Raw genomic sequence first — 23,201 nt, 5'->3', positions numbered from 1 at the left:
CAACGTAAATAGATCACAATTAAAACAATAAAGTACATTAGTTATTAGACATAATTGCACCTTCTTGTTCCACATTTGTTAATAGTAACTACAGATATGTCTACTTCTTGTATAGCTTTATTTATAAGTGTTTTTGCCAAAATGTCATTGAACCAAATTTAGGTTTCATAATGATATAATCAAAGAATTATGTCATGAAAAAGAAGTAAATTCTAATAGACAACAAATTTTTGTTGTTTTGATAATTTTAGGATGTCTATAAATTTTAACTACATTAAAATGTACAAAATATTTTCTTTTTAATTTGTATAAAATTTGAAGTTAATGGTAATGTACTAATTCTACAAATACAGTGAAAGATTTAAAATTTTGTACATTAATATATACTCTTATCTATGTAAATAAATACAACAATGTGCATCAGTCAGTTCATATGTGTATGCACATTAGCTCACATGGATTCCATTATTCCTACTGATTAAATGTACAATGGTATTTCTACATTCACATGAGTGCAAATGTGAATGATGTTTTATGTTTATTGTTCTATTCAAGTGCAAAACTATGATATTTATGATATTAACTTTAAAGACAATTACTCCAGTAACATTAATAAATGCATTAAGTTAATTCTTTACCTTTCTGTGGCACATAAATAACTTAATACCATTACATTTCAATACAAATTTCAACAGAAACCTAAAAATCAACAATTAGGTCTACTTTCCATACAAGAAGCACGAGTTTACCAGCTATATAATCTATAGCAATTAGCTTTTATAATCACTGCCACAAACTCATTCATTCTTGATGCTCTACAGCTAATATAGTGCACAAAAAAGAAAATTATGTTTTAGATGTTATGTACAAATGCAATTTAGACACACATGCAATAAGAAATTTACAAAATAAAACACACAATAACAGTTAACTTTTACATTTATTGAGACTATAACTTTCAAATCTTATAACATATTTGTTTCCAATTATCTCAGTATTAGTGCCTAGAAACTAACAATTAGACTTAAAAATTTAAATATGTTTTGCATGCAAAGAACAAGCTTACTCTCTAGTGGAATAAAATTATTTTTAATTATACATTTTCCATGATTGATGTTAGTGGACTACCACTTTATTTACTTAAAATATGTACATCTTTCTCATACATCTAGTAATACACTTAATAATGCTGCCTATGTGAAAAAAATCCAAGGGGATTTGGCTTATATGGAAATGCACAAAATGCACACACTATGAATATGAAGTTCGAGGATTAAATCCTATCTATATCCATTCAAAAAAATTGTTTTTGCTAAACAAAATTTCAAAAGTCAAAATTGTTACATACATAATATGTAACACATGAGTTTATCCCCTAGTGTTTTCATTGATTCAGGAACTTTTAACCTAGGTCCATAAATACGTATTATGCATTATCTTAGATTCTGAAATATGTATCATGGATTAATTTTCAAAACACACCTTTCTTCTTGAAGCTCTTGAACAACTCGTTCTTTTTCTTCTAATTCTTCTTTGTTTTCTTTTACCTGTGTTTTGTACAGGGTCTAGCAAAAAAAAAAAAAAAAAAGAAAAAAAAAGGGGGGGGGATAAAACAAATATGGTATGAAAACCCGACAAAAATAGAAAACTACCAAAAATATCTTAAAATAGTATATTTCTACCAGTTCTATCAATACACTTTTTTTTTTAAATCACTGATGAAAATAAATGACTATCCAAGTGCAATGCTTCTATGTACACTGTAACTGATCTTAATTGTCTGCTGGAAAAAAACACAAAAAAAGACATTTAAAACTAAATTGGGAGACAAACAATATATCATGAGTATGATTTTACTATTCCCAGCTGAAGTGCTCACTTGGTTCATCAAGCAAAATGAATAACTCAGTACAATAAATTACCTATGAGCTTTGACTAATGTTATTAAAATAAATGATTCATTGAAACTTTGAAAGATAAAAGGATATATGCAAGATGTGAGGACTATAAATATAACATTTAACTTTTACAAAATAAATCAAAATAATTATAGAATATAATCATACTTACTGAGAAGTACTGTTCAGCTTCTAGTTGGTCTTGCAGATCCTTCATATGGAATTCATTAGAACTCTTGGAACTAGATTAATAACAATGTCCTTTTAAATAACATTCATCAATCTAAACAAACTGACTGGAAGACTTACAACACTACATAGTAAGAAGTGTCAGTATTACACTACTTCCTAGCAAACAGAGTCAAAATGATAAAAACTTTACTCATAGTACCAAGCATCAGACTATAATACTTTTCTCCCCAGCAGACTATGTCAAAATTATAACACATGCCACTTTCAAGTACTGGCAGTAAAAAGACAAGACACAATTTAAATATCCTAGCATTAAGTGCTGCATTCTCATGTTTTTTACACATCACCAAAAATAAATTACTATATTGATACTATAGCAGTAATTGTTCAAATTATAAAGCTTTTTTCACATCCCAAGAAAAAAAAAAGTGTCAAAATTATAATTCTTTTGGCATTGTAATAGAAAGTTTTAAAATTACATTAAAAATTTCTTCATAGCTTACCAAAATGTCTTGGAACGAAAGTGCTTTACAACATAATGAATAAAAAAAACAAAAACTAACAAATATGTTACCACTTTATGTTTTAACAATTTCCTTTACATAAAACATTCACACTTACATTTTAGTTTCTTTAAGTTCTTCCTGCAAATTCTTCACATATTCCCTCAGTTCCAAAAGTTCTTTAGTCTGTTGTCTTTCCCGATTCCTGGTTAGGTTTAAGTCAGTTAACTGAGCTGACATCTCAGCCTGCAATCCATTGCGTTTTTGTACCTCATCTTCCAACTGGATTGTTAGAGCTTTAACCTTAAGTGTTAAGTAAAAAAATGTAATACTCTTAAATGTTGTAATAAAATATGTGATTTGATCTAACAGAGCAGATATACAATTAACTACAAAGCTAATATTAACATAAGTCCCCAAAATAAGCATGTTTTATATGTTTAGTGGAATACAGATTAATTTGTAAACAACAGTACTGACATAATCCGTCACTTACAATATACCACACTTTGTTTTCCATTTAATTAAATAAACTTCATATGAAGTAAAACTGGTTCTTCATTATCACAAGTATCTAAATTAGTCTCTCTTAGATATGACCAACCTACCTGTCATGATTAAAAAAAAGTTGTATCTGACAGGAAGTCACCGTTCAAAAGATCAATAACCAGGTAATGAATGATCAAGTTGCTATTATTAAGGCTTAAGCATAATGGTTAATATACTGTACACACAATCAAATGATAAAGAAAATTGATATAATTATAATGGTTAACAGTTCAATAATAATAACTTAAAACTGTTTTGTTTGTGTTTTACATGAAGAAGTTTATTCACCAATTACATTTATTTTATAACTCATCACATTTTAAATTAATAAAACATATATGTAAAATATGACAAATTGTTTGTTTGTTTTGTACATTTAAGAGGGTCACTTTCATTTTTCATTAGTCTAGTAGATATGATATCAAGAAGTGTTCTGTTGTTCATTTTCAGCATATGAAAGAGAGATGAGGTTTTACATTTTTTACTTTTATTGAGGCATTGTGAGAAAAAATCTATCTATGCACAAAAAATGTGATTGATGTAAATTAAAAATTAAAATTCATGGCAGAAACCTAGATTTAAAATTCTTTCAAGCTTCACAAAACCTTTGGAGCCTAAAAGATAACCCAAGTTTGTTAGAACGTTTGTTTCTCTTCACTTTGTGTGATAAAAAGAGTTGAAGCGAAATGTATTTTCAATGAGTTACTGGGCTTAAAATGATTAATAAATGCATTAAGAATACTTTGATACATGTAACATTTTTACAGCAAGCTGCAGAATAACTACTCACCATGTATGATCTGACACCTCAAAAAACACTAATTTTCACTACTAATTAGCTAGTAAGGGTTTTCTCATTTTTCGTGGCTAATTGTGAAGCGTTGTATACATGATGGACTACTGTATATTATAGTGTTTTAAAATTAAACTTTAAAGACATTTCTTCAAACAAAACCCACATGAGAAACAACCATGAAATCATACTTCAATCGTACTCTACATCCTTTCTCCATAAGTAAGGTTTTACTTCAACAGAGCAGAGAAAAAATTTACTTATATCTAAACTTAACCCCTTTTTACTCTATATATTTTGCAGGTTTAAGGGTTTTATTTCTTGATAAATTTTGGTGTAAGAAGCTAAGTACCCTTAAAACAGCATCATGAGTAAAATAGAGAATAACCTTCAATAAAAAAATTTTCAGTGACATATCAGTCCCCAAATAAAATCCTTCACCTAAAAAATATTAAGAAAGAAAACAGGTTTAGTCACTACAGATGCAGTCTGCACCTTATCCAGAAGAGTAGCTCAAACATTAGCATATATATTTTATCTGAATACGAAACCATTAACGTTTTAGTCTGAGTTCAATATCAGTGAAGCAGCTTATACAATATCTTATCCAAAAGAGAATATATTATATATGTAGTTTGTATCTTCTGAACAAAGGTAAGTCATTACAATTTAATCTTCAAAAGAGTATCCATTAAAACTGCAGACCGTACCTTGTCCACTTCCTGTCGGTACTCTCCCTCAACTTTTTGTAATTGCTGCTGTAAACTCCTATAATCCACAGACAACATTGATATTTGTCTCTCCTTCTCCTGACTGATGGACTCTGCTTTTTGTCGAAGGTTCTTCTCTTCACTCAGCTTGGTTTTCAAAGCTGTTTTAAAAAATTCCAGTTAGCAAATTTGTTATCCAAATATCCTCTAGATACATTTCAAACTACTCTTTAAGCTTATGAGTCACTTTAAAATTAACATGTAGATTATTACATTTCTGGAATAAATAGTGTTGTGAAAAAAAAAGTAAGATGATTAAAAATAATTTTGATTACTGCACAGTAAAAACAAACCAACTGTTGTGTGATCAGTTTGGGTAAAAGAAAGGGGTGGAGGAAAATTGTTATATCTTAAAACATGAATATCATAGTTAAACATTTTACATATATAACAATTTTGTGATTCCTTAGCTGAAATCTTTTACATGGATATTATATATGATACTGTGCAAACAGAACATTGTGATTGTTATCATGATTAAATCTGTGTATTGAATGCATATCTAAGTCACTGAAGAAACTAAATAAATAAATGTACTATTATCTAAAGATGTCTTCTGGTATCTTCATGTTTTTAACCCTCAGAAAAGTATAAGATTTTAAATTCATCCCATTGTCAGCAATTCCCTCAGACAGATATAGTGTGCACTGTTCTATCAAAGTTAACAACAGATATATGCTTTTACAACTGTAATCTTTTTAGCCTCTTTTAGCATTATTCTTACAAACATGTATACATTAAATAGTATAAAAGTTTCTCATTAGTAGTGTACAAGTTTAAAGTTCATGTTGGGCTTCAACGTTTATCCATGCAAACTGCAATAGTTCATGAACATCGTGAACTTGAAGCATTATGAAAAAAACTATTTTTTTTTCTACAAATATTTCAAAGCATCTAAGCTTAAAGTTAACATTACATATAATTAAATTATAAACTGTAGAGTTCAATTAGCTTCTATAAAATGTAAAACTTCATTTTAAACTTTCAGGTCAATGACAACAGCTATTACATATTATTTAAACAATGTTGTTCTTTCTCCATTGAAGATACTAGCAGGCAATTTTATAAAATTTATAAACAGTAGAAAACCCTTCACATAGAACTTGCACACTGTTTCAATCTTAAGTCCTTACTAAGTGACAATTTTTGTCACTTCATATGACTTTACACTTAAAAGTAGTTATAAAAGTTTATTGTAATGAGTTCAGTTTTTCACTAAACAACTGTATAAAAATGAATTAGCAAGGACATTACTACTTCTCATAGACACACTGAACTTCTCCTAAGACTAACAATGAAGAACGTGACTAGAGTACTGTTATGTAACTTACATTGTATGGCTTCCATATTAGCTTCTTCTGTTGAGGACAGAAGTCGTTTCTTGTCTGCTGTAAAGTTTGCAATGTCTTCCTGATGGGTGGCTGCTTCTTGCTCATATTTATTTTGAAGATTTTTCACTTCAAGCTCAAGCATGGCACGTTGCTGACAAGAAAATGATGTAAAAGTTTATATATTAGCATAAAATACTATGGTAGAAAAAAAACTTACAATATTTGAATTTATAAGGAAACCAGTAAATCTGTAATCTGGCAATAGATTTTATGACACCTATTTAATAGACTTTAGTATATCACTTTCTTTACTTTTTCAGCAATTTTACCACAAGTGTTACTTGTTATGTAAAGGGCTAAAATTATAATATAAAGACTTAATCCTGCACCTTGTTATGATGTTTCTTACATTCACATGAACTCCAGCACTAAATCATAAACTATCATAAAGTTCCAATCCGAGCAAGCTCCCTACACAGATCAGAACTAAAATTTAACCCAATAATGAATAATTAAATTAATATACAATTACTTATAAATATTATAATTCATTGATTCATTAGTTTGGTAACCTCACTATTAACAGTTTTCCAATAAATATCTCATGAGGTGATTTAATCCTAAATCTATATATTAAACTAAAGTTGCAAAATAGTCCACATAATAAAAATTTATAACAGTAATAATAATAATAATAATGAGAGAAAACATTGCATTATCCATTCTTTTTAACACTTTCCTTGGTAAATGTAAGATTATGCATTATGAAAGTATCAGAACTAGTCTGAAAGGTATGGAGTGTAAGCTGACACACATTTCAGTCATCTAAACACATATATTAACAAACCAGCCTTGAAAAACACATTACAGCAGGTGATCAACAAATATATGGTAAATACAAAAATCAGTAATGACAACAAAGTGCTAAGCTACTTCCCCTATGAGTTTATATTTTAACTTTTTCACACATACCTATATTTATTTTACTGTTGCAGCTGAAATAGAAGTATGCTAAGCATAATGCAATATATCACTGCTCCTGCCATTAAACTGATGATGTGATACCATAAACAGCAAATAAAGCTGTGTAGAGCAATTACAAGAAGTGAGAACACAGTGGGAGAGGACTTAAACTTGTTTATAGTACAGAAGTTGCAAAATGGACCATCTAAAAGGATAAAATTGCAAGAAAACATTTATGATATGGTTCTTTGCAAAATTCAGGCTGATCCAATAACCATGGTAGGTATTTGGATGTTAAATTATTCTACCAGGGTAGTATAGGTGTACAAAGTATGTAAGTTCTTACTCCCAATAATTAAGTGGAAATTAAATATAATCTTGAATGGAAAGATAAGACAATTTCTGTAGATTTCACAGATGCATTCTTACAAACCCAAAACTTATCAGATTACTATAGTAATACAAATAAAACCACTGTAATTTAGCTGCTTTTCTATAAGCTATACACAAGTTTTAAAAAAATTTCATTTTTGTTCAGAAAAATGATGCACTAGATTTTAAAATTTCTAGATAAATTACCCTTTCATATCAATTACAGACTATTTTCAGGATTACAAAGCTTTGAAAGTGCTCCTTTTATTGGTTATAACCATGTACTTAAAAGAAATAAATATTAGTAGACAAGAGATTCCAATAAAACAGTAATGGGTGGGCTTCCCCTGTAGGTTTGCAAAATATATTATCTCAGAAAACCAAAGAAGTGGGAGATTCTTATTTTATATTCTAGCTTGTAAATGTCTGAAGTTTGAGTTTCTAATTCATTAATCAGTATGCACATTGTATAGTAGGCATAATAAAATATAAATTCATAAGCAAGACAAAAACATACATTTGGCATATTTTTATTATATTGTCCTTCAAATTAAAAAATTAAAACATATATAATTAAATTATAAACTATATTGTGGTGCCATTATTACTGATATACAATATTTATGCTATATAATTAATTTTTAAAAATAATATATTGTAACACACTTTGACCAATTCACACAGAGGATCAAATGGTTCTTATAGTGCAACTTCAGAGTACCTTAACACCCAAGACTAATTAATATGACATGTCACTTTAACTGGAGAGTTGGATAGCAACAAAAACTAAAAAAACTAATTTTTGTGAAGCTAAGACAAAATTCAGTTAATAATAAAATAATGCAATGAATAAATTAACACTACCAATTTACTAAATATACTGAGGGCTGCATCTAACACAATCCCACATTTTTACTATCCACTATACAAAAGCAGGCAATGAAATGTAATAAACTGGAATCTTAAGAACCAACAAATAAGTATGCAAGCATGTTTAATGGCATATAAGACATTTTTCTTTACCTATAAAAAGCCTCCAAAAATCATCCTTTGTCTAACATGTGAAGTTAAAAAAAATGCATTTTTCAGTTTTGCTCCCATAACCTAAATTCTACCTAGTCTTTCCCCAGACAACTGTAGATTAAAATATAAAAATTAATCTGTACACAAATATGATTAAGCTTACAATTAATGAAAAAAATTGGTAAATATGTTAGTGTATTTATAATAGATAACACTGGGGAACACTTTTTCAGTAACTTTGAGTTGCATTGGATATTTTAACTGATTCTGAAGGAGTTGTAGGCGCTGATTTCAAATCTGAAATTAGTTTTTCTCTACAAGCTCTAGTTTGTATGCAATTTGAGGTTAATGAAATTGTACAAATGTGAACTTGCGTAAACCATGTATAAGCATTTTCACGTCCATATATATATATAGATTCTAATATTTTGATCATTCTTCTTTTGTTTCAGATCAAACATGGCTTCCAAAAATAGATATCATTGCAGAAACAAGCCTGATGCCTTCTGCTACATATGTGGATGCTACACACTCAATCGTCAGAGACGTAACATATCCTCGTTCGTCAAGCGTGCCTACAAGGCATATTTTGAAGTTCATCTTGGTGATCAAGACAAGCAATGGGCTCCTCATGTTGTGTGCCACAATTGTGAGGAAATGCTTCGAGACTGGACCAAAGGAAAATGCAATGGTCTGCCTTAAAAAATAAATAAAAATGTCAAATTGCATAAAATCTGTAGCTTGCAGACAAAAACCGACTTCAGATTTGAAATCAACACACTCAAATTGACTATAGAAAGGTCTTTTTTTAAATGTAACAAAATGAGTGTTCCCCAGTGTAATAATAATAATCCAAGACAATCAGTGTCAATATAGTTGAGCAATTTCACCTGGTTCTTTTGTGCTGAGCAGTTAAGTGTTCAGAATTCTCATGAAAATTACCATCCATTACAGCTCTTATTTGCAAAATGTAACAGTTTTTAAACTGCTCACTTCAAAAAGACATCTTGGTCTTTTTCCTTGTTGTCACATCAAGCCAGTATAGCTTACTCTCTGAAAACACTAGTACATGCACTGAATAGAGAAAATAAGCTTGCCATTTGAAAAATAATCTATTATTTATGACTCCTTAACATGGAGACTAACAGTAAATTCAGCTATTTCTAATGGTTATAAGAATTCCATTCAAAGACAGAAAAATGATTTCATATACTGATTTGTTTTTAAATATTCTTTGTTGTAAATATTATGTGCTGTAAAATATGGGAAGTGATAAAAATATATAAAAATGAGCTAAACTAATGAAAGTCATTATAATAAAGTTGTTTATTTTTATCTTAAAAATATTTAAGAAATTAAAGTGTAGACAGAATATAGTTTTGAAAACTTTATAATATCCTGTAAAATTAGTAATTCCATAACTGATAGCATAAGATTCTTGTACAAAACTGAAGAAATATGGTGTCCAAAATGTGGAAAAACCTTTTCTCTGAAAAATAAGTTTATAAGCTCTGTTCACAAAATATTGTATTGTTGAATAAATTCTAATATACCTAATAAATTGTGAATAGTAGTTTGACTTAGGTGGAATATTTATATTGGAAATAGAAACTTTAGTTTCCGAGTTAGCACAAATTTTCTACCCCAATCCCTGCCACCGAGACATTCTGGTTATGGGATAGATTAACTACGTTTATATCTAAATCCAAGTAATGTGTTTTGTTTGTAGTAGTTTTTTTTTTTTTTCTCCCTTCAAGCAAGTTCAGGTGGATAAATACATTTGACAGTGTCAAAATCAGAGCTTCCATTAGCATGTATTACTTTAGATTTCCTGCACGAATAGGTTACCTTTGCACAGCTTAGTCTAGCATTGTGTTTTACACTAGAACTTCTAAACTACAAGGTCTGTTCAAAAAATACGCGGACTGACGTCATAAAACAAAATGTACTTTATTTAGAAGTTACAGGTCTGGGACCCCTTCAAAGTACTCTCTTCCCCAACGCACACACTTATCCCAACGGTGTTTCCACTTGTTGAAACAGTCCTGGTACGCTTCTTTTGTAATGTCCTCCAGCTCCTGGTTCACTGTGGAGCCTTCGAGGAGGTACTCGTGGTGAACAACACCTTTAGCATCGAAGAAAACTGTCAGCATCACCTTGACCTTGGATCGGACTTGGCGAGCTTTTTTGGGTCTGGGGGATCTTTCACCCATCCACTGGGACGATTGGACCTTCGTTTCAATGATTCATCACCTGTTATGATCCTTGACAAGAAGTTTTCATCTTCTTCTGAACGATCAAGCAGTTCCTGACAAACCTGGACACGATGGGCTTATTGTTCGTCCGTCATCAGGTGTGGCACAAATTTCGCAGCAACGTGATGCATCTTCAATTTTTCGGTCAAAATCTCATAACAAGATCCAACTGATATCCCACACTCTTCAGCAAGCTCCCTGACAGTCAGGCGTCGATTTGCCTACATCAGGGTGTTGATTTTGTCGACATGTGGGTTGTCAGTTGACGTGGAAAAACGTCCAGGACGCTCATCATCTTCAATGGACTGTCGACCATCCTTAAAACGTTCATGCCACTTGAAACATGCCGTACACTTCATAGCAACATCACCGTAAGCCGTGTTAAGCATAGCAAAAGTTTCAGACACAGATTTTCCAAGTTTAACACAAAATTTCACAGCAAGTCATTGCTCCTTCAGGTCATTCATTCTGAAATCCGCCAAACAAAAAAATCGCACTTCACTTAAAACCGCGTAGCTAATACACAAATAAAGATATCTGCAATTGGGAAATGGCGTCGTAATCAGCTGATCTGTGCGAACCTAGTGACATCAAGCGGATTCCCCTGGAACCAACTAGAGTCGCGCAATTCAAACAGTCCGCGTATTTTTTGAACAGACCTCATATTAGACTGTCATTCATATAATGACTGGTAGAAGATGCTACACATTTTAGGCATACACATAGTTACTACCATGGCAGTATCCATGCAGGTGATGAACAGCATCACTTTAAAGACAAATGATTTATTCTGATATATCAGATACAGAAATATCTCTGTAAAGGCACCTGGCAGTATTTCAACATGTTAGTAATACATCAAATGACAGCAAAAGCATGAGGCCAAAAGAATAAATGCCTAGTAGGAACGAGCTGGTTATCTCATAACATCTATTTCCCCACAACAAAATATTTGACACACATCAGTTCAGCTTCCTAAATCCAGAATAAAATAATTTAGGTTAAAGGGACATCATTAGAAAGACCTAACTACAGGTTAGGTTGGCTGATGGAAACACATGAAAGGAAGTCTTAATATTTCTACAAGTTTAGTATGTGCAAAGCTTTATCTTTCTCACTTAAATTTGTTATGAATGAAAATATAGTTTGAATACAAATAAATCTGCAACTTATAGACTGAAGTTACAACCCATAGATAGTCCCTGTACTTATATATGTTGCCTAAAATGTATAAATATTCTGTCAAGTAAATGTACATACTTTGTTAGAATTTCTTTATTATGAAAAAAGATAATTTTTGAGTAACATCATCATAAACATAATTCATTAACTTACCAGTTTTTTAAAAGATCTTGAAATTGGTTGGAAAACTAATTTTATCAATAGAGATACTAAAGGTCATTAAAATGTAAAGTTTCATAAGTCTTTAGTTTTCTCTTTATATTTATTGAAATTACTAATGACTATGAATGGATTCATGATGGATTTTTAAAATAATAATACAGTATTTCTTTACATGTTTTTCAATGTATTTCAGACCACTACCACTTCGACCCATCACATCCTCAGTTGCAGCTTTTTCAGTAAAGTAAACCTGTAATTGTATGGTGTTCTACATAGTTTGGAAACTAAGTATTACACAAGATAACAATGTACACCAAAAAAACAAAGTACAATAAACCATGTTTTTTTGTATGATACTTTATCACTTTTTAATATCTTTACAAATGAAAACAAAGCATTCAGCAGATTCATCAGTGGGAATGATGAAGTATTTGCTGAGTAAAGAATCTAGATATATCCAGTAACGTTTTGTTTTTCATCAATTACTTACTAATTAGTTGATGGTGAATTCCTTTAAATATGTTATGCATAAAATGACCAAGGGTACCAGTTACAAGATGATATGAAACGATAAACCCATACTACCCAACGTTTTACTTACTTTTTCCATTTCAATATGTTTGTCATTAAGCTTTTGGTTTTCTAAAGTATACATAGCCTCACGTTCCCTTAATCGTTCTATTTCTTGCTGCAAAACTTGTCTTTGGTCTGAAAAAGAAAGAAAAGATCATTTCATTATAATCAAGTTAAAAACAAACAAAACTATTCTTAGCAATATTAGCATAATTTGTTTTTTTGCAAAGTAGTTTAGTCTAATGAATCTTCTTGAAATCTTGTAGGGAAAAATATTGGGGTAATTTTTGAAAAATTACACACAAATGACATTCAAGGTTCTTAAAATCATAGATATATTACTACTTTAACTGATAAAACATTAAACTAAGAGGAGTTATGAAATGAAATCACACAGATTTTATTACCAAATTACAATCTGGTGGTCTCAGCCTTTCATGAGTCTTTTAACTAACTTTAACAATTTATATATATCCTACTAGACATTTCAATAAACAAAGTTACACTTTTCATTACATTAACATACAAGTTATAAGCCTTACTTTCCAACTCCTGAGATCTATCAGAAGCTTGCTAACGTGAGCTCCTCTCCTTCTCAATTTTAGTTTCAAGTTCAAGGATTTCTCTCTCCTGGGAAATCTTCGTATTCTGAGCAGCTGTCAACTTCTCATTAAGTTCCTGAATAGTTTGATCCTTAGATGCATTGCTCTAAAAAACAAACAAATTAAGAGTGAATACTCAAAATATTGTTTATAATCATAGACTCTAGGTATAAGCTAGTATGAAAGTTGGATGAATAATGATTAATTAGTACCTATTATTTTTAAATTTTTTATAACTAATGATTAACAAGGTTTGTACAGTCCTTTAAAACCATGGAAAAATGAATACTGAATGGAAATCATACATTTTTAAATAGGAAGAAAGCTTTATTTTGCTAGCAATATTATAATTTTTGGTTCATATTCTAATGTTAGCAGTCATTATCAGGTGGTCACATCATCATATACACATTCATTTGCAGTCCTTCAAAGTTAATAACTTTAGTGTGGAAGGCATTCATATTAAAAGAGTTTTACTAATATTTTAAGTGTTAATTAATTTCAATCAAAAATTGTGATCTCAGTGTGAATCTGCAAATATTATACACATGGACATGAAAAGTTTCTCCTCAAACTAAGAAGAATACTCATTGAAACTGTAATGAAAAATGTCACAGATTATTAGGACAGTAAAATGTCAACATTCTGTACCAGGGTTACTAGGTGGTTGGGGAGATTTATAGCCAAATTAATGGTTAAAAAAGACCACAACACAGCCAAATCATAAACTCCATACAAAACACTACTATAAAACAAAAACTGAACTTAAAAATATAATTTTAATAAATATATTATAATATATAATAAAAAAAATTAAAATAGACTGATAATTAAAATAAGTCACCTCAAATTATAAGAAAATTGTTAAGTTTTAATCTCCTCCTCCTTCCTTAAGGCAAGTAGCTCCTTTTGTTTTGGACTAGCAAAGCTACTACTGGGAATGTTAGTTTTATACTCATACACCATATCTACTTTAAACTTGACAGCTGCTTAAAATTCCAATGGTTAAAGGCACTTATCCAAAATTCTACAGTATCTTTTGGAATTTCATTCTTCTTAAAAATATTTTGTCACTAGTCAATTAGATTAACTTTCCTGTATTGCTGTTCAATTTCATCTAAACTATTAGCAGCTAAATGCAATATAGGTAGGTCATTAAAATTAAATTTTGTTGTTTGATGTGGAGATTAAGCAATGAAAGATTTCAGCTGAGTCAAGTAATCTCTTATTTACTTGAACTATTGATTCAGTAATTAATGCTCTGCATTTTATTTTTACCTCAACAATTTTACATTTTTCTTCACATTCATATGGGCTATCTTTCAGTTTATTTATATAAGCTCCAGCTTCTTGATTAAATTTGGACCCATAAACTTCCATCAAGATTGTAAAGTCTGTTAAACATTGCTTTTTGAGTAACACCAACTCATTAGAGAGAGTATAAGGATTCATATTGGAAGCTTGAAACATTGCATTTACAGTTTCAAATTCTTTTACAATTGGTGTAGCAAACACATACATAAAAAAGTTCATATCATCATACAGCATTTCTTTCAAAATTCTGGCTTTGTACTTGGTATCAAGGCAGTCACAGTATTTTAATACTGAAAAATATGTTTTAAGTTCATGCCAGTTAAGTAAAATATTAAGCACAACCTTTTCTCTGATAAGCCATCTAGTCTTAGAAACCTTTTACATTGGCAGAAGTGCTTGATAACTATTTTCAGATTTACTTTCTGCATTAAGTGCTTCAAATATAGATTTGTACTCTTCTCTATGTAAATTGCTATTGGAGAACCAGAGTAGAATCTCAGTTATGAGAAATCCAATACTGTATGGAAGTTTTACAAAGGCATGTTGAATACACAGTGCCCTATGAGTGGCAAATGCACTTCATTTGCAGACAGTTGGGTGCTACTTCTTTTATTCAGGTCCAGAAGCAGTCCCATTGCTCGCAAATCCAATGCAGTTTTCTAAATTTATATCATATTTACTCATTTCAGTCTTCAATGCATCATAAATGGACTGCGCTGTTCCCAATGATACTGGAACTAATCCTAAATACGCTCTTATAATACCCAAGTTCTCACAAAAAAATCCTACTACTATGCATAAATGCTTTTGAATAGTTAGGTCAGCTAATTCATCAATGAGTAGAGCAATCTTCATACCTTTAACAGTTTCTTTCAAATCTTCCTGTAGTGCAACACCAACCACCTTTTTCATAAGTTGAGTACATTTAGTCCAGTGTATTATAATGCTGCCACTGCCTTCTCCATGTTTTTTCATTATTTTTCTGAAGTGGTCAATAGCCATTATTACAGTGACAAATCATTGCTATAGCAAGCTGAATTTCAGCTTGTTTAATGTTTCCCCAAATTTGTACAACTGGTTTTGGCCTATGTACATATAATGATAAAGTACTTTGATTCAAACCAACAGTTATAGATTTGTTTAGAATGAGCTTCATGTTGAGCAAAACTGTACAATTTAGACATAACAGTGCACTGACAAAGTGTATAGAAAACTTTATCACTTTTGTCACTTTCTTTTCATAACCATGGGAGCTTTACTGATGTATTTCCTGCCACTATCATAATACAGTTTCCACTTAGGAGACACAGTGAATAAAGGGTTATCAGATTTAAGAAATAAAAATCATATAATTTCTTCAATATTCATACTGGGACACACGTTCTACTACCACTTAATAATGCAATGCTTTTAGTCTTGTACGACGTTGTATGTGTACAAACATAGTTTTCTCTTGCCTTGTAGGGGTACACAAATATATATACAAATATACAGTGTTGGGCAAGTTGAGAGATCTTATAATGATCATATATCATTAGAAAATAAACTTAAACTACCATTTTCACTTTTCTATAATGACTGTAAACTGTAACCTAAAACTATAATTGTTTACCTTAAACAGCTTAACTCTATCACTTCAAATATTCTTTATTGCATGACAAAAGGTTTTAGTATCTTACATTCAAAATTTTATTAAACAACTTTTTGTTTAGTATTGGTATACCAATTACTATAACATATCTTTCCTAAGAATTCATATTTTAATAGCACACAAGTTTTAATTTCTTAATTCTACAGGGCAATATTACATGAAATTCTTAATTTTCCCTAGTGTGACACATTTTCTTTAGATATCTTCTATATTTTATCCACTATCCCTCCAAAAAATAAGAAATTAAAGATAAATTACTAACTATAAAATTGTCATTGCTCAGACAAATCATAATTTTTATAGCCTTCAATTTTGTTTGGTTTCAAAGCTATCAAATATACAATCAGACCCATTCCTTCAAGATCCACCCATCACATACTTTCTTGCAGGATTTGTTAATATTTTTCTCTTAATTGAATTATATATAACCTATAACAAATAGAGAGTCAAGGTTTACATCTATCAACTGATGTTCCGTACAATGCTGTGTTCTGAAGAGATAATTGTCAATTTCACTCAGAATACAAGCTCCATTCCAACAACTAGTTCGGATGAATTTTTAATAGCTCTTGTTGCAGTTAGAAAACCATAAAAGTTTGAGAATTAGGGAAAGTTGCTTACTTTTTGAATGTTACTACTCTATTTTTTTGGTGCATTATTTAATCAAATAAAGATTATTTAGTGCATTACTATCATTAAGATAAAATAAAGTAGGATTAAGTGTCATCAACACAACAGTAAGGAAAAAAAAACTGTTTAAATACTTTTTCTTGTTTTTCATGTTTATTCTTTATTATTATAGAAGTAACTAAAGTGTAAAAATAGGGATCTCTTTAGGTTAGTTAAGATCTGATTAAGTAAAATAAATAACAATATAATAAAAATGTTTCATGAGGTATGCATGTGAATAGCTCGTGGGTAATTCTTGATGACGAGAAACCGTGGGTAATGTAATTCAACAGTATACCATAAGCTGCAAGTTCCTCAAGTGATGTATAACTTATAATGGCATGAATAATAGATATAGTTCAATTTTTTTTTTGGGTAATTATGATGTTAGTCAAATTGAGCAATCCCATATAAAGGCTGGGTAGAGAAAATAACAAAATAAGGGGTGTTGCAAAAAGAATGTCCTATAAATCTTTATTATTTAGACAAACAATAAGTTTTATAGCTTTCACTTTTGTATGGTTACAGAGCCATCAAATAGAAAATTAGATCTCTCTTGCCACACCTGTCACAAATTCACTTTCAGGATTTGTTAATAGTTCTCTCACATATGTTTAATTCTATATTATCTATTACAAATACAATGCCAAGGTTTTCATGTATCAAATGACATATTATATTATGTTGTGTTACTGAACTAAGAAATGTCAATTTTACTTCCACTTCAAGCTTGTTTCCTATGGGAAACATGTCCACAAACTTCAGTAAAGTTTTAATGGCTTGCCACGTAGTTAAAAAGCTAGACAATTTTAATAATCAGAGGAAATTGTCTGCTTTTTGCATGTTATTATTCTGTGCTCTTTAGTGCATTGTTGAATTAAATAAAAATTATTTTTTGCATTACTATTGTTAGTACAAAAAACATAGTTAAGTTTTTTAAAGAGTCATCAGGAATTTAAAAGATCCAAGGAAGTATTTCATTTCTTATTTTTCTTTTTTATTTATCATAAAAGTAACTATATGGTAAAAATATGGATCTCTAGATTAGTTAAGGTTAGATTGGGTAAATAATAATATTTCATGAGGCACATAGGTAATTTGGAGTACTTTAATGGTAATGTAATTCAATAGCGTAATATGAGCTGCACATTCCCCCAAGTGATTTACAACTTATAATACCATGAATAGAAGTTATGAATTTTTCAAAGGACAATCAAACAATAAAATTTAATTATAAATAGATGTATACTGTTATGATTTTAAAAATAATTAGGATAAACAAATGTAGTTTCATGTTAGAGCAGATAAAATATAAAATGTTACTGTAAACAAGTATACCAAATGTATTCATGAGGTTTTAGAGATTAAACAAATGAAATTTGATATTTTTGGGATGAAGAAAAATGTTTTTAACCTCAACAAGAAAATAACTTTTCACACAGACTACTCGAAACAAATACTTGACATATTTACAGAGAAATCATTTTTAAGCTAAAAATACTTTACTAAAAACATGACTTTTGTACGTAAAAGGCATAATTTCATGAAGATATACACACTATATTAAAAGTTAGTGAATCAAATCTATAAAGACTTTGAACAACTACAGAGAAGCCACATGATTGGTCAAATTGACTGAGTCTGTACTAAGATAATTAAAAAGAATTGGCAGACCAAATAAATTTTTCTGTATTATCTTGGTTCCTGGTATTGTTTCACTATGAAACTCCAACAAACAAGGAGAAGCTTTTTGAGATTCCAAAAAATTACTAAAACCTCTAGACCTGATTCACCAGTTGTTAATCATGTCACAACCTTCCAAAAAGATTATAGAATTTCAATATCTTTGTGGCATACAGCATGTTTTACTTCCAATAAACTATGTAAAAACCAAAGATGAGAAAATATGCACTTTATGAAAATTACAAATATAGGATGGTAAACAAAATTATTAAACTCATTCACTGGCAAGTTCTTAATGGACACTTGTAAACATTGTAAGTAATAACCAGAGTAGTTGTAAAAGCAATAACAAAAGTTACTAGTAAGTTAGTTTAAAACACACACTCCAGAGTGAATAGTAATTGCATTTACCATAACTAATTAAAACCAAATATGTAGGTATTCACTTTTCTTAATAAACAGATAAAACACTGGGAATATTTAAAAAATTATAACTATGATTTAAATGGTTAGAAAACAAATAAACCCATTATCTACAGTTACACACAAAGTTACACTAACCAGAGAAAGTTCATTGTTAGTTTTCTTTAATTTATTATTATTTTCAGCTTCCATTTTCAATTTCTCATTAAGTTCACGGATCTGTTTTTCAAAAGCAGCAACTTTATCTGAAGCCTGCTGGGAAGAGGAAGAAAGGTGAACCCGTAGACCTTGCTCTTGTTCTAATTTAGTTCGTAACTCCTGCAGTTTAACTTCTCCTTTCCTCCTGCTTTCAATTTCATTTTCTAGCTTTCTCTGAACCTGAAATTTAAATAACAATAATTCAAACACCAAAATATGTTTTCACTACAATAACTGATAATTCAAAGCTTTTTACACTGTTTCATCTATGTATCCTACAGAAGTATGATTTCTTTAATTCTGTTATCAAGCTGTTGCATGCCAAATGTTGAATTTTAAGGAAAATGTGAAACAAGTACATCTTTTTGTTGTTTAATTTATTTAAAAAAAATAAGCTCCTTTAGATTCAATACACTTCTGCCAATAAGTTGTAAGTTCATAAATGCCATGTTTAAAGAATTAGGCACCTTTTGATGCAATGAAGTCTTCGAAGACTCTTTCAATTGACCTTTGGTTTGCCAACTTTTCTTTTTTCCTTCAAAAAATGTCCAAATGTTTAAAAATGTGATAATCTGTAAGGGAAAGATGTGTTAAATATGGTGAATGAGGTAAAGTTTCACACCAAAATTTGTTTAGTTTTTTGGATAGTAATGTGTGAGACATGAGGTCGAATGTTGTCATGGAACAGCACAAGTCCACTGCAATTGACTATTGCTGGATGTTTTTGCGATAACTTCTGATGTATAATTTCAAGTTTGCAACAATATTTCTCTGCTGTGATTGTTTCTCCTGGGTTTAAGAATGAATAATGGATCACATTTGCTGATGACTACCAAGCACTAACCATAAACTTCTTATGGAGAAGAGATGGTTTGGGCATATGTTTTGGTGCTTCTTCATAGTCAAGCTATTGTCAGGATCATCGTCATTTGTCATAAAGAATCCATTTTTCATGACAGGTGACAATTCTATGGAGAAACGGGTCATTTTTGTTGTGAGAAGGAGTGAGAAACAAATTTCAACTCATCTTGTTTGATTTTTTTCAGTCATTTAGTGAGGTACCATTTATTGAGCTTTTTCACCTTACCAATTACTTCAAGATATCAGGAAACTGTTGAATAATGAACACTAATTTGTTAGCAAGTTCTCTCATGGTTTGGCAGATATCTGATTCAATTCTTCCTCATTAATAATGTGTGAGGGTTACACTGTAGTTCATTTTCAAGGCCTGTGACATCAGAGCAAAGTCTCCTAAACCAACATTATGCCATTACCAAATGCATGATAGATATTACAAGCTACTGTAGCTGCATTGTGACCAAGCTTGAACTTATACAAGAAAATTACATATCAACTGCATCTATGGTGACAAAAATCAATATGACTATATTATTGACAAATTTACAATGTCTCTCTTTCAGCAACTTTAAATCGAGTTTCAAATTTGCACATGAAAATGCAACATTTCATATGTAACAGCATGACACTAATATTAGTATATTTATATAATAAATATACAAAACATTATAATGGCAAAAACATTTTAAATTATAGACATTTAGAAATTTCTTCAAATTTATTCATCAGTGTTAAAAATCTTAAAAACCTTGCTCACAATATTCTAAGCAGAAAAATCGACATTAGTTATTGAGTGATTTTTTTATACAATCAAAAGTTTAAAAAGAACAGATTTAAATATAACAATATAATGAAACCTATGACAAAACATGCAGCATGTGTATAATAATATTTTTGGGAAAAATCATTATATAAAGAAAGGCTTAAACATGTGTTTAAACACTACATTTTTAAAATAATAATAATAAAAACAATGAGAATCTGGAATTGATTAATGACAACAGAATGGAGTTAATATTATTTAGTGTTGGGTGGTCACTGAAAATGGAAGAGGTTTCTTTAATTGGAGTTTGTAATCTGTCACCCCAGAGTTGAGAATTTTAAATTTTTCAATAAGTATAATCAAACACAAAAGACATAATCTAGTATATCTGATTTTTCTGTGGATTTCTGTTTAGAATTGTGTATCAGTTCTAGTGATCTTGAGGTTAAGAAATGCTATTTGATTAGTTATACAATCCCTGGGACTCAGCACATGAAACAAAAAAAAAACTCAACATATTGAGAAACCAAATAAACACAGCCACAAAAGTATGCTCACCTGATAAAATTAATGATGGAATCAAAAAATAAAACAACACTAACAACATCAACAAATTTCCTCCAAAAACTGTGAAAAAAAATTATACACACACACCTAAACCAACAACAAACAAACAACAATCCCAAGATACAACAAACTACAAAACCTTACACTACTGCATGCCGTATGTTCCCGACATCAGCGAAAAAAATAACCAACATTCAGAAAAAAATTATAACAAAACACAACATTCCAGCAAACACCAAATTTATTAAAAAAAACAGATACAAAACTAAAATCCATACTATGTAGAAACTACACTGACAAACGCAACACCAACATAATTTATAAAATACAATGCAATAACTGCCACAACTTCTATATAGGAGAAACAAGCAGAAAAATGGAAACTACAGGGTGTTCGGAAATTCACTGTGCAATTTTGTAATCATATTTTATTCAGTCTATTTCAAGCCAGCATCTGATAGCGGTGTTTAGAAACAAAATAAAAAGGATCCAGGGTCACTTTCAACATTGTTTATAATTGTCATTCATATTTACCTCCTGTATTTTATATTGAAACATGTCTGTTAATAAATATATAAGTGCACAGTGACTTTCCAAACACCCTGTAGATTCAAAGAACACAAAAAACACCTTCATAAATTTTTGAACAATGCAAATTAAATAAACACAACATAACCATAGAAAACACCTAGATATTAAGTAGGGAAACAAATATAAACAAATGCAAAATCAAAGAAGATCTACAACTAAAACCAAAATTAAATCAATGTAAAAAAACACCTTTAAATCTATACTAATTAATAACCTAACATCTAACTGCAATGCCTCCTACAATCCCATACCTAAGATATGTGCCCAGCAATGGTCAGTTGCAAATTCTCTCTTTCTTAACCTGAAGATGACCTAGGAAGGTTGAAATATTGTTCTTTGCTTATCAATAAAAGTGTTAATACCCATAATAGCCATTCTTAGATGCATGGTTTGATTTAATTTATTGGGACATCTAAGAAAGCTAAGCTATTGTTTTCTTCCATCTCATATATAAAGTTTATAAAGAGGTGCTGTGAGTTTAGGTATTCTAAAAACTCCTTGGCATGAGTGAGTGTTGTCAAAGTAGAAAAGTATCATTGATGTATCTTCTATATAATATTAATTTTGTAATAGAGACAGCAACGATCCAGCCACTGACATTCATAATAACAAAGAGAAATACTTTCAAGAGTTGTATGTAGAGGTGATGCTATCGCTACTCCTCCTATCTTGTCATACAGTGCATCCTTAATATGAAATTATCATCCTTGAGGGCTAATTTAAGAAGCTGTTTAAATTTTTTATTGGTTAGAGTACAGGGATGAGCATAAACATTTAATAACTGTTAGTAAATACAGATTATATATCAAAGCTAGTTTTCATTAGAAAACTTATAAATTTCTTAAGCAAATATAAAATAATATTTAAAGAAAATTCATTTTCAGTCAGTGAACTTAGTGGAGGTACAAAATATTTAGCAAGTTTGTGAACATAGGAACCAAGAACAAATATAATAGATGTGAGAAATAAACCATTTTAGCATATTTTCATTAAGATATACACAACTTTGATTGATTGATTGATTTAGTGTTTTATGGCACAAAGCAGCTAGGCTATCTGTGCCAAACGTCTGGTAAAAAGGTAAAAATAAATTAAATGTAGTGAAATACAGAAAAGGAAATGAAAGTGAAACAAAATATCATTGAAAAACAGAAAAAGCATAAAACCAATGTTGACACCTAGTTTACAATGGTAAGAGAGAAAGCAGAGTAAAAGAAGTTGTAAAGTACTTACTCTAGCAAAAAGGTAATGATCATAACCCACCAGGAAGACTAACAGGTAAGTTCAAGAACCACCATCAGTCACCTGAAGTTGGC

General features: G+C 30.1%; 1 protein-coding gene across 1 annotated transcript in view; it reads right to left on the bottom strand.

The window, feature by feature from the left end:
• The window catches only part of LOC143230355 (rho-associated protein kinase 2-like), a 115,117-nt gene that overhangs the window by 23,789 nt on the left and 68,127 nt on the right, over window positions 1–23,201 (bottom strand). Inside the window, 8 exon segments of the mRNA XM_076463785.1 lie at window positions 1,483–1,565; window positions 2,071–2,140; window positions 2,712–2,896; window positions 4,646–4,806; window positions 6,037–6,187; window positions 12,595–12,701; window positions 13,109–13,274; window positions 19,047–19,286. Coding sequence (XP_076319900.1) covers window positions 1,483–1,565; window positions 2,071–2,140; window positions 2,712–2,896; window positions 4,646–4,806; window positions 6,037–6,187; window positions 12,595–12,701; window positions 13,109–13,274; window positions 19,047–19,286 — 1,163 coding nt within the window.

Source organism: Tachypleus tridentatus, chromosome 10, assembly GCF_004210375.1.
Source record: "Tachypleus tridentatus isolate NWPU-2018 chromosome 10, ASM421037v1, whole genome shotgun sequence".
NCBI classification, from domain to species: domain Eukaryota; kingdom Metazoa; phylum Arthropoda; class Merostomata; order Xiphosura; family Limulidae; genus Tachypleus; species Tachypleus tridentatus.
The sequence above is the reverse complement of the archived record's forward strand: the minus strand, read 5'-3'. Positions and strand labels throughout refer to the sequence as shown.